Source organism: Triturus cristatus, chromosome 9 (genome assembly GCF_964204655.1).
Source record: "Triturus cristatus chromosome 9, aTriCri1.1, whole genome shotgun sequence".
Classification (NCBI taxonomy): domain Eukaryota; kingdom Metazoa; phylum Chordata; class Amphibia; order Caudata; family Salamandridae; genus Triturus; species Triturus cristatus.
Genome location: NC_140592.1, coordinates 660,839,951 through 660,852,780, shown reverse-complemented (window position 1 = coordinate 660,852,780; position 12,830 = coordinate 660,839,951). Strand labels below are relative to the sequence as shown.

Below are 12,830 nucleotides of genomic sequence, written 5' to 3'. Positions count from 1 at the left end.
CACAAATAAATACATAAAATCATGCGATTCACAAATCTACAGTTAAAAACAAGTCCTAATAAAAATTCATAAAAGACCATAAACAACGTGCAATCAATAATACAAAATCAAATTCCATATATCAGATAGGCTCCACATCCTGTATAGGTTTTAGTCTCACCCTCCTTTCTCTAACAGCTGCCACCAGAAAACTAGCGACACAGAACATAATTAATGGACAATCAAGCATGCTTAGGAACAATAAAGCTGGTTTATACTGAGTAAAATTCCTACTCTTTAGCAAGGGAATAATAAACCTCTTCCTGGCATGTTTGAAAAAGGGGCAGAATAACATAAAGTGCGTAGTGTCTTGTGGAGAAATATCATCGCACTTGCAAGGTGCAACATTTTCAGGCTTATGCCAGCCAGCCACATCCCAAAGTACAAGGTGTAATTGGTTGAACCGGAATTTGGACAACAACCATTTGTGAAAGGGATGGGTTACCACTGTAAGATATAAAGACAACCCTGAGGATTGAGATACCAGGACGTGTCCCCTGACGGAAGGTTTACGTAGTTCAACTTCTTCCCGCTCGGCCTCCCTTAACTTCGTGAAATTGGATTTTACCCAGTCAAGATCTGCCTTACAGAGAGTGTCAGGGCTAGAAAAAATTTCCGGTCTCCCAATGTAGGCAGATAACCTCTCGATATTTGACAGCCATGGAATTTTATTCATGTTGTCAAGTCGAGTACAGTCCTTTAGTATTTTATGGTTTAGAGTAAGTTTCGGGTTTAGCCAAATTTTAATCCATAGCAATAATGGGGCTAATTTAATCATGTCTGCTATGTATCCTAACCCGAGTTCCAAATGGACTGAGAAAGAAGCAGTAGATTGTGGGAGGCCGAGGAGGGTGCGAAGAAATTTATTTTCTTCCGTTTGGATCGCATCGTGTTTAATGTAACCCCAGATTGGCGCCCCGTACCTTACAATGGAAACTGTTTTGGCTTTGTAAATTGTTAGTATTGCCTCTGTCGGTTTACCCCCCAGCCTTTTTGCAAAGCCAAGTACAGCCGCAGTTGAGATTTTTATTGAGTTTATCTTTATAGAGAGCTGGGGGGACCATGAGCCCTTGTCGTCAAAGACTACTCCCAAGTAGGTGAAAGTCTTTACTCTTGAGATTACGGCTCCCCTACAATAAAAAGGCTTTACCTTATTTTTCGCAAGGCCTAACGACATAGCGTGAGATTTGCCGTTATTAACCACCAAGTCCAGGCTATGCATAAAGTCCCCGAACGAGTCCAGCAATCTTTGCAGCGCCAGGGGAGTCCTAGCCAACAAAGCGAATTATTTCGCAGGCATGCTGCTGGACTCTTTACGATCATGGGTTGAGAATCAAATCATACCACCAAATCAAACTGTATTTATAAGTCACACCAGGACAGTGAATCTCATCGCACTCTTTTGATCGAACAGGCCGAATCCAATACCAGTTCCGTATACATGGGGTTTATAGATTATAAATCTGCTTTTGACAGGGTTGATAAAGGGAAGCTCTGGCAGAAACTCACCCTTCTCAATATTCCCAAAACCTTACTAAGGGCTTTGCAGCTTCTGCACCATGACACACGGGTCAGGATCAAAATCGGGGATATATTGTGCCTATCACGGCCTATAACCACCCTTCAAAGCCTCAAGCACGGTTCCGTTCTTGCGCCCACACTTTTTAACTTATTCCTGTTCGACTTGTCACTGGTCCTCAATTCAGTAAACTCTCACTCACCCAAATAGGGTGGTCTCAGCCTCTCTAATATACTCTACACAGACAATTTGGTCATTATCAGCAACACAAATATTGGCTTGAAACATCTTTTGGACGAAACTGGTACATACTCCGATAGGAATGGGTTGCTGATAAATCGAAAAGAAAACCAAGATCCTTGTGGTTCGAACATCCAGGACCAATAAGCCAACATGGTCTCTACACCAGGGAAAAATAGATGCTACTAACTGCCACAAGAATTTAGGCGTCCTTTTAGATAACGGCAGATATGCAAGCCAGTTCATGGAATTTAAAAAGAAAGGTACCTCACTGTCGTTCGTCCTTGGGTCTGCATACTAAAAATTAAATGGTCTCACTTTTGCACCGATTCTTCAGGTAGCTCAGGAGAAGGTTCTACCAACCTTAACATATGGGTGTGAGGCATTGCAAGGGCGGGATAGAGGGAAATTGGACATAATACTAACAAAAAAAATCTACAGAACTGTTTTCCAGCTCCCATCCCACCCATCTCCAGCGCAAAGAAAACTGGAATTCGGAATCTGCAGACAGGCGCTGGCTCGCATGGCGGCCTTTGTGATAAGCTGCCATAAGCTTAGGATCTCTAAAGAAAGCACTCTGGCCCACAACTTATGGATCTATTTGGATACAAACCACAGGTCGGTAAGACACCACTATCTGACCCAAGCCCTCAGTACACTTGACTTGCACATCAGGCAACAGGAATTTAAAAGGTTAGCAAAAACTAGCATGAAACAGCTTTCTTCAATAGAAAACAGGGCAAGCCTCTGCGCACGGAATCATGGTTGTATGACCTTATGCACTTACAAACAACTAATACCCAAGTGCTACCTAAATAGCCCCAACAAAGAAAGGACTAAGCTACAGTTTATAAAGCGGAGAATGGGGGTCATCCCAATCACCCGACACCTCCATAATAGAAAAGGGGTAATGCTCAGGAAACATGTTGGCTCTGTAATCAACATAAAGAGGACATAAAACACATATTGTGCCTGTGTCCCACCCTTCTAGAGAAGACATAAGATCCTGCAGAGGAGCGGTCCTGGCCTGTTTCGATCCCTCGAACACCACCCTGAACTGCGTTTGTCAGATTCATGGACCGTTTTTCAAAGATGATCGAGGCGATGACAAATGAATGCAACAGGCAGCTGGATTATGTGACCACTACTGGGCCCTCGCTATCGACCCGTCCCCCTCATTGATACCGCGCCTTTCGGCTTATTGACCAACAGACATGTTTTAGTCCACTAAAATGAGTTCAGCATAGCAGGAGCTCATTTGTTTGGCCATATTCTCCATATAATTATGTCCCCCTCCTCCTTCAGAATAATGATGCTAAACCCTCGTCCGCTATACCTTTCACTTAGTACTATCGTGTTAGCAATGTTTAATATAGGCTATATTGATACAATGACCTTTTAACTTTTAATGTTTTAAAGAATTTATGAAACATGTATTCTGTGACTTGATGGCACTGTATTCACTTGCAAAGGTTTTAATGGAAGAGTTACTTACCTTCGGTAACAATATATATGGTAGAGACACAGTCTAGCCGCAGATTCCTTAACTTATAAAATCTCCTCAGGCGTCAGGCTGGATCCGGAAAATCTTTTTTTCCCTGCAATAACTCTGCACGCCGGGAGGTGGCGTTGCCTGGCTCCGTCCTGACGTTGTCCACGGAAGTGACGTCAATGGAGCCATATAAGACACTCCTGGCGTGCTGACGTCAGTTTTCTACAGGAAACTTTTCTGCGCCACAACGTGGAGCCATGCAAAAAACTGCGATAGCATAGGAACAGTGTGTGTTAAAAAAGAGCAACATTGTTCAAAAACAACAATAAGTAACATGAAAATGAGAGAATAATCATTTGGATGAAAAACAATAGGAAGTAGAAAAGCACCCAGTACTCGGAGGGACTGAAGGGATCTCTCAGAGCACTTGCTGCAAGCAAGGGCCCAACAAATTGCCAAGTCGTGGCCCACCTCGAGGGGGGCAACGGCTGCGGCACAAAAGACATGACAAGCCAGGCACAGCTCGTCACCACAGGAGGGAAACGAAAAGAAACACAATATCGAAGCAACAAGATGCAAGACAAGTGACTAGGAGTGAACGACCACAGGAAAGTTCACTACACACACCCTCCAGAGATTGAAAGACTGTAGCACCAAAGAGAACCCAACCCAACCAACTGCCATAGAAAGGAGGCGGCATAGGCAGTGGATGGGAATAAAGAACAGAATAACTGCACACATAAAGGACACAGGTGGCACAACACGAGAAGGCAGTGAAAAGTAAGACTTTAACCACCTAAAAATGCGGACAGAGTGGAGAGCCAAAGGCCCCCACGCAGGAGAACACACCCTATCCCAGAGTGAGGTGCGAGAGCACACCTCGGGAAGACCAAGGCCACCAGAAAGTGGGGATTAGGTGGAAAATCACCATATGCAAAGGCCTTCGCAAAGCGGGGAGGATGGACGGGTGTTAAGGAATCTGCGTCTAGACTGTGTCTCTACCAGATATATTGTTACCGAAGGTAAGTAACTCTTCCATCTGATAGAGACATCTAGCTGCAGATTCCTTAACTTAGAATAGATACCAAAGCCATACCCCATAGGAGGAGGGTCTGCGAAACAACCACAAAGTTCCAGGAGAACATTCGTCAACTGCTGAAGAAATATGGTGGAAACCGCAATGCCAGGACAACGGACATCAGACCCATGACCCACCTTAAGGAGCATGAACAAGGGATGGTAAAGGCACCAAATCGCACGAGGGACGGTATGAGACCTCTGTCGCCCAGACACAGACGAAAGGAAAACAGAACTAGAAGTTCTGTGCTAACGTAAGAAACAATGCAGTGAGACCTTCAAAGAAGGATACCAGCACCGGTCCCTACAATCCAAGAGGAACGGACTCCCAAGGGTCAAAACAACAGGACAACGGTAGAGCATACCGCCTGAACACATACCACAGTGGAAGCCACGAGAAACAGGGGACAGTCAGAGACTGTCCGCCCAAGAACAAGAGCCGCAGCAAGAGGCCCGTGAGTGTAAGAAAAATAACCGTAATGTGTACCCCCTAGGACATGTGACAACAGTGGCAGGGCCGAACCGAGAGCCTAGTGCCGACAGAGGAGCCACCATTGAGCAAAAGCTCAGGAGGTAGGCATGCAGCCAAACAAATTAAAAAGCACCACAGTGAGTGGAGAACCTGCAAAGCTATGAACACAGAGGGCACTATCCCGAAGGAAGAGTAAGCAAGAATATCCAACACTAAGGCAAAAAGACTTAGTAAGCGAGCGCCCTAGCAGTTTGTAGAATCCGCAATATACACATAAAGAGGCAGGAATGTCGCCACACGTACGTGGAGTGACAAAATCCTAATTAGGGGAGTTATGCAAGCGGTACCACGGCACCGGTGTGCTGCATAACAGGTAAGAATGCAGCAAAAACAAGAGGTCCCCGAGGGGGAAGAATCCTGGTCTCCTGTGAGACAGGCGGAAACAGACCACAAGACTACCCATAAAGGATTGAGAGGAGGCACAGACAGAAGCCGGGCGCCAAAAGTCTACACCGCCAAAGACCAACACAGTCTACCAAAATGGAGAACGTCGAGAAGAATACACACACAGTAATGCCACCTAAAGAAGCACCTGTGCCAGAATGGGAGTAAGAACTCACACCCAGAAAAACATCAGGGGCGGAGCACAGATCCAGTGGCAGAAAGGCATAGACTAGAGCAACTCCTTGAGAACTAAGAATATGCACAGGAAGGGACAAACCAGATCCAGTGTCCTGCCAGAAACAAGGAACCGGAGACCGTCCCAAAGGGCAACCGTAGCCCGAGCAAATACACACAACACGTTGAGGGACCGGAGTCCCTAGCTGGCGAATGCAAACACATCGCGGCCAAATGACTTCAACCACCTAGACTCCCGAGTGGGAGGATGCAACGGAACAGGAGTGACAGAGAGCTGCCTGAAGCACAAGTCCTCCAGCTCCAGGATCAAACTGGTGGGGTCACTGGAAGCCAGCCGATGGCGATGTGCCACGGCACGATCCACAGGGTCCCCCGGGGAAGGCCTTGCCCACGTTCCGGAGGTAAAACAATAACTCCGCAAAAGGTAACAATGGTTCCATGTTCCCCACGCCCTGGTGGAGAATATCCAGCAAAGGCTCCGAAGGACTAGAGGCTGAGGGAGGCTCAATCCTTAAAATGTCTACAGCCGTGCTAACAGCCCTGACAAACGTCCCACTAGCCTCCGTGGTCCCGCGAGATGGCGAGAGCCAGTCATCAGTAGGTGATGGATGCAAGCTAAACCGGCCACTTAATAGAGGCTCAGCAGCAGGATGAGTAGGCCAATGCTCCACTGGCGCCTGCACTGGAGAGCAGTGAAATGACTTAGGGGGTGGTGAACCCATCAACCAATAAAGCCGGAGACGGCACCGGCATTGAGGCGACATCTAGCAGGCGCCGGAGACCTCCGAAAAGGCCCCGGCGGAGCGGAGCAAGCGTCTGCGACCTCCGAAAAGACGTCGGCCGCCCGAGACGAGATGCCGACCTCCGAAAAGGTTTCGACCCCTGGAGTGTAGCCAGCGTCAGCGACCTCCGAAGAGGCCCGACTCGCCGAGCCGGCGTCTGCGACCTCTAAAAAGGCCTCGACTCCTCGAGTCAAGCTGGCAACCTCCTCCGAAGAGGCCTCGACCGCTCGAAGTCGGACCGGCGTTGACTCACCAGTCCCCGAGGTAGAAACCTGCGGGGAGAGAATACGCCGAAGTGGTGTCGTGCACCGTGCCGCAGTCACCTCCAGCGATGCCGCAGGGAGCCTCGGAAGGCTGTGCAACGGCACTACAGAAGGGCTAGACGTCGTGGGATGCCCTTCCGGGCCGTGTCCCGACGTTGCGGCGACTCTATCAGAGTAAGGGCACTCAGTTGGAGCCAAGGGTAAACACGCCATTGGTGTCCAAACCTGAATCCCTACCCCCCCTGTGGGGTCCAGAGGCGCGCCATGGAGGGGGGGCATATGCTTTCCTGCGGCGACTCTGGTGACCGAGTCAGGGCACTCGGTTGGAGCCGAGGGCAAACCCGCCGGTGGTGTCCCAACCCAAGTCCCTACCCCCCCCCCCCCCCCCCCCCCCCTGTGGGGCTCGGAGCTGCGCCAGGGAGGAGCGGCAATGCTTACCTTAGGTAGGCGAATGACAGCCGCGTGGACGACTTTGCTGGAGAAGGAGACCTGCGTCGCGAGGGGTCCATTCGGGACATCCGGCAGACAGCAGCTTCATGCGGCGTTCCCGCAGTGATTGTGCAGCAGCTGGTGACAAACGTTGCACTCCACAGAGTCATGGTGCTCTCCTAAGCACCATATAAAGATTTTGTGAGGGTCCGTCGCTGAAATCCGTCGCGAGCAGGACCGGCACGGTTGAAGGCCACAAGGGCATCGAACACACTGTTCCTGGACAAAAGGCGTCGAAAAGGCCTGTAATAAACAATAACAGGCCTGAGGTATTACTTTCCCAGATCCGTGTTAGGACACGAAAAAAATGGAAAACTGACATCAGCACGCCGGGAGTGGCTTATATGGCTCCACTGACGTCACTTCCATGGACGACGTCAGGATGGAGCCAGACGACGCCACCTCCCGGCGTGCAGTGGTATTGCTGGGGGAAAAAAGATTTTCCGGATCGAGTCTGACACCTGGGGAGATATTCTAAGTTAAGGAATCTGCAGCTAGATGTCTATCAGATAAATCATGCAATAACGTCTTAATCTTAATGATGGCAAGTTGGGCCATAAAAAGGCAAAAGAGCAACAGTAAACCTAGAGGAAGGCAAGGCAACCATAGGAAACGTAAGGGGACCAGAGAGAGCCTAACTAAGGATATTAACGAAACTTTAAAAGGTGGTTGCAGCAACACTAACAACTTCCAACTAATCATTAAACGAGGAAAGGTTAATGTAGACTAGAACCAGACAAATGGAGTTACTTTAAAATACTTTTGCATGATCCCCTCTTTTGGTCTGTGTGAGAAAGTGCCATCTTTCATGCATGGTATGCCCCCACTTTTTGCTGAATTGCTGAATGTACTTTGACATTGTGTGCCCTGGGCTCCTGCCAATCAGGTGCCCAGGGCCTATGTTCCTTCCCTAAACACACAGAACCCAAATTGGCAAACGCTGGCCACATTTCAGCCCCTGGTAAATGGTACCCTAGGTACCCAGGGCCTTGTGACCAGGGAAGGCCTCTAAGGGCTGCAGCACTCATTGTGCCACCCTTACAGGCCCTGTACCCTTGCACACACACTGCCCTTGCAGGCTGGGTGTGGGACAAAACAAAGAGTCGACATGGCACACATCCCTGTGTTCCATGCCCATTACCTACACTGCCATGGCATATATCAGCCACCCTTCTAGCTGGGTGCCCTATGCCAACGGTGTGGGCACAGGAGCAGGAGCCCTGTGCCCCTACAGTACCGAGGTCCATTCCAGGGCACTGTAAGTGCAGTGCTGCCATTTAAGAGTACATGGTGCTGAGAGCTCGTCAAACACGAACTCCACAGCACCATAAAGGCAACACTGAAGACTGAGAAGTTTGGTATCAAACTTCTCAGCACATTAAACCCACACTGATGCCAGTGCGGGATTTAATGTACCAAGCACCCCAGAGGGCATCTTAGAGATGCCCCCTAAAACCTAACCTACAATTCACGTCTGTTCTGAGGCTGCCTGGGCTGCCACACAGCAGACATGTTGCTGGACCCCTGGGTAGGAGAGCCCCTGCTCTCCTGGGCCGGCAACAATGCACATCCTGGTCAAGGTGCTAAATCTCCTCCCCCAGGATGGGCAGGGGGAAGCTTCAAAGGCCTGCCGCCTCTGTGAGCTTCCCCAGGCCACTGCAACCCCCCACTCTGGCGGGAAGCTTGGCCGGAAACCCCAAATAAGGACAGGGGATGTGCCAGCCTGCCAACCCCACCCCTCAGGCGGGGGAGGCGAGGTGAAGCACATCTCTGGGCTCTCGCCATCTTGAAGATGGGAAGCCCTACCCTCTCAGGACTAGGCTACTGCCCCCCTCCCACAGGAGAGAGGCAGGATAGGGGGTGTACCCACGCCAGGACAGGGATCCATTGATCCCTGCCCTTCACCTACCTGTAACGCCCCTAGATATAGTATTTAGGGGCACCCTGAACCTTCTGTCCCCAGATTCCAGAATCCGAAGAAGAGCTAGAAGAAAGAAGACCTGCCCTGCAGCTGCTAAGAAGAGGAAGACACAAACTGCTTTGGCCCCAGCCCTGCCGGCCTGTCGACCCTCGAACCTGCTCCTGCTCCAACCCGGCATCTCTTGTGGCCAGCAACCTCACAAACCCCGGAGGACCTGGCTACCTTTTGACTCCAAGTCCCTGGGACTCCCATGAGTAGAGGCTCTACTCAAAATCTACTTGCAATCCCTGGCAGCAGCCCGGAACCGCGAACCCAGCACACTCTAAACCAGCCAAGCCTGGCCTGTGCCGGAGTGAACAAAGACCACGAGGACGACCCCACGGCGACTGTGACCCCGAGTCCGGCACCCAAGGACCTCCCTCGACACTCCTGAAGAAGCCTGCAGCCTCAGAACAAGGTGCCCCCCCAACTGCGATCAACAGAGGGTAAGATTTCCCGACACCAAAATGCACCCCTGCACCCGGCGCCCCGCGGCCCCCTGTGCCCAATCCCGGTGTACCTACCTATCCTCCAACTACCCAACTTGCCTCTCAAAGTGGTGGTGGCACCTGAAGAATCCTCGTCCCAGAGCTTGCAGTCTTTCTAAACCGGAGATTTCCCATTGAAATCAACTGAGCGCCCGAAGGCTCAAAAACACCCTGCACCCAGCCGCCCGAGTGGCCCTGGCAGTGCAACCTCTACACCTATTTACTTCCCCACTTGCCCTGAGTAAGTGACCAGGAGCCCAGCTCCCACAGCCGCTAGCCAGCAGCCACCAACCAAGCCCTCCCTACCTCTCATAGGATAACATTGGGCCTAACTCTTTGCACCCGGTCGCCCTTGTGCCGCTGGGGGTAAACTAACTGTACCTACCTGACCCTGGGAGACCCCCCGAGTCTATGCCCAGAACCTTAACTCTGCTAGTCGAGTACTTACCTTTAAACCAATAACTCAATTTTCTCCATAGGGTAACATTGACTGGCTTTTTTTGAAATTTCTTTTAAGTGTGGACTTTTCAAAACCTAAAATATTCACCAAAAATCAGCCGAGTAACGAAAACGAAAATACTCACCTGCTCTTAGGTGAGCTCCCAGTGCTGGATCTTGGTGCCCAGCACTGACTCTGAAAACTACTTACAACTGCACTTACCAGTAACCCAATTTTCTTCCATAGGAAATCATTGACTGTTTTTCTGTGAAATTTCTTCTAAGTGTAGATTTCTGCAATATTTAAATATTCTTTAGAAATCTTATATCATCTGAAAAAGTAATTACTTACCTGTTTTGGATAAAGGTCCCAGTACTGAGTCTAGGCACCCAGTACTGGATTACAAAAGTAACGAGAACATACTATACCTGCAACTTGAATTTTCTGCTATAGGGAATCATTGACTGATTTCTATGAAATATTTTCTAAGTGTCAACTTTTAAAATAGCAAAATATTGTCATCACAGTAATTAAGTCTACTTTTATCACTTGATTCCAAGTACTGACCCAGGACTGAATCTAGGATCCAGACCTGGAATTCCAAAAGTAATCCTTTCATTGAACTCAATGCATTATTGTATCTAAAATAGTGTTGCCTATTGCAACCACTTGTAACTGTTTACAAAAGTCAATTGCATATTGCAAAAGTATTTATATAAAGCATCTCATTCTGAGAAAGTATATTTTAATTCCAATTGTTGGTTCTAAAATAAACCAAGCATATATTTTTTATATATAAACCATTGGCCTAGAGTTCAGTTATTGAGTGTGTGAGACCATTTGCTGACTGAGTGTGTACAACAAATGCTTTACACTGTCCTCTGATACTGCCTTACTGCTCGACCAAGCTACCACTTTAGAGAGTAAGGTTATATCTAACTTTAGCCTCTGCCAAGCCTCTGGGGACTGTGGACTCTGCACACCCTGTACCTATTTGCGAACAGTATATACAGAGCCACTTTCTCACAGTCAGTCATCAAGTCCACTGAAAGTTTGGTCTAGCAGCAAACTCACAATGGACAATTTAGGTAACAGAGATCAATCTATCCGCTTATGTAATCTCATGCGGAGAATAACCATGAACACTAATAAGAATCAATTTTCTCATGCTATAACACTAATAACATATCAGCAAGAGTGAAAAGAAAGCTAGCTTTCTATGGATGATGTGACTCACACTGGTCGAGTGGGGGTGGCACACTCCCCTTCACCCACGGGGTGTGGTCGTCCACAATGTTGATAGTAATGTTGGGATGCCAATGGGAAATAATTTCAATGGGTCCATAATCCTCAGCACGCTGTAAGAAAAGCAAGAGTTACATAGGTAACTATACCACGCTGCACCTCTAGATATGCCTACCACATACAGAACTGAATGAGTCTGAGCCCTACTAATGTAGCAGATGAGGCAAGTATTAGCTACATTATATGAACCCTCAGAGGTTCGCTCTTCACGTTAATAGAAGTGTTCTACCCTTAATTTACTTAAAGCTACCCCACCATCAGTCCTTCAGCCCTCCTGCCCTTAATGTTACAAGCAGCAGGTACATTTTACCTTAATCATCTCTGGATCTGCCTCTGTCTCGCCGGTCAGAAGATTCTTTGTTTTCAGGAACCTTCTTCGTTTGTATTTATTAAGCACTGGAAGGCAAAAGCAAAGAGGTTGATGAAAGCATTGCATTTATAGTGTGGTCAAGGTGTGACTGCTAGGGGGTGGACAGGGATATTAAACTTTGAGTGACTTTAACAAATGAATATTTAGCTTCTGAGGGTTGGTACGACTTGTAGGTACAGAAGGGAAATACAGTGGTGATGAGGGAGGAGGCTGGGGTGGTATGGAAAATAACTTGAGGAATGATAGAGAAATGGCGTTAGAAAAAAGAATGGGGAGACGCATAACTAAGTTAACATTCCCATGATGATTGCATCAACCATGCAATGTGATAACTCACTTATTGTGACTACTACGTTCTCCTGCGCCAAGGTACTACCTCCTACATTTTGAAACATTCTAAAAAAACACAAAAAAAGTTACTTACCTTCAACGGTTATTCTGTAACTTCTTCATTGTAAAAAAAAAAAAAAAAAAAAAAAAAATCAAATTTTGTATATATTTCTATCTTGTGGTTGGCTTGAAGAACAAGTTACTTACCTCCGGTAACGATGTATCTGCTGGAGATACAGCTTAGCCGCAGATTTCTTAACTTAGAATATCCTCCAGGCACCAGACTGGATCCGGAGAGTTTTTCAGCAGTACCTCTGCACATCGGGGGGGCGGTATCGCATTGCTCCGGTCTGACATCGCCCACGGATATGACTTCAGTGGAGCCATGTAAGTCCCTTCCGGCGAACTGACGTCCGTTTTCTACTGTGAAACCTTTCTGCGCCATAACGCGGAGCCACTACTAAAACGGTGAGTGTGTGGGAACAACAATGATGATACATAATAAAGTGATGAGAAATATCACAATGCATTGTAGAGAAAAACCGTCAGACAAAAAGATATTACCCTGCCTTGAAATCGCTGGAGCACCTGGAGCCATTACCGCTTCTGCAAGATCATGGTGGATAACATTCCAAAGTTGCGAGAAGAGATCAAGGACATTTCTATGTCTGACCTTAAAGACTTCCTGGAGAGTATCCGAAAGCACTCAGACAAATTCGGAGACTGCAATAAAGCAGGTAGGAAACCAGTTAACAGTACTGCTCTTATGGCTTTCCCTGGCCTCTTTCTCTAGTGCGCACTCTTGATCTACCCTACAGGAACTGCAGAATCAAAGAGCTATCATTTTTGGAGTGCCAGTAGAATTTAAACATTGTATGCATTGCTGATTCTGTGTGTGCTAGTGCTCTTCCTAGTTAAGGTCATGT

At 47.9% G+C, this 12,830-nt stretch overlaps 1 protein-coding gene across 2 annotated transcripts in view; it reads right to left on the bottom strand.

Moving 5' to 3' along the window:
- The window catches only part of CLPTM1 (CLPTM1 regulator of GABA type A receptor forward trafficking), a 409,252-nt gene that overhangs the window by 225,863 nt on the left and 170,559 nt on the right, over positions 1–12,830 (bottom strand). For both annotated transcript variants that reach the window (XM_085625718.1, XM_085625717.1), the window contains exons 6-7: positions 11,515–11,600; positions 11,137–11,257 (exon numbers count right to left, since the gene is read on the bottom strand). In XM_085625718.1, the coding sequence (XP_085481844.1) occupies positions 11,137–11,257; positions 11,515–11,600 (207 nt within the window). The remainder of the gene's footprint in view (positions 1–11,136; positions 11,258–11,514; positions 11,601–12,830) is intronic.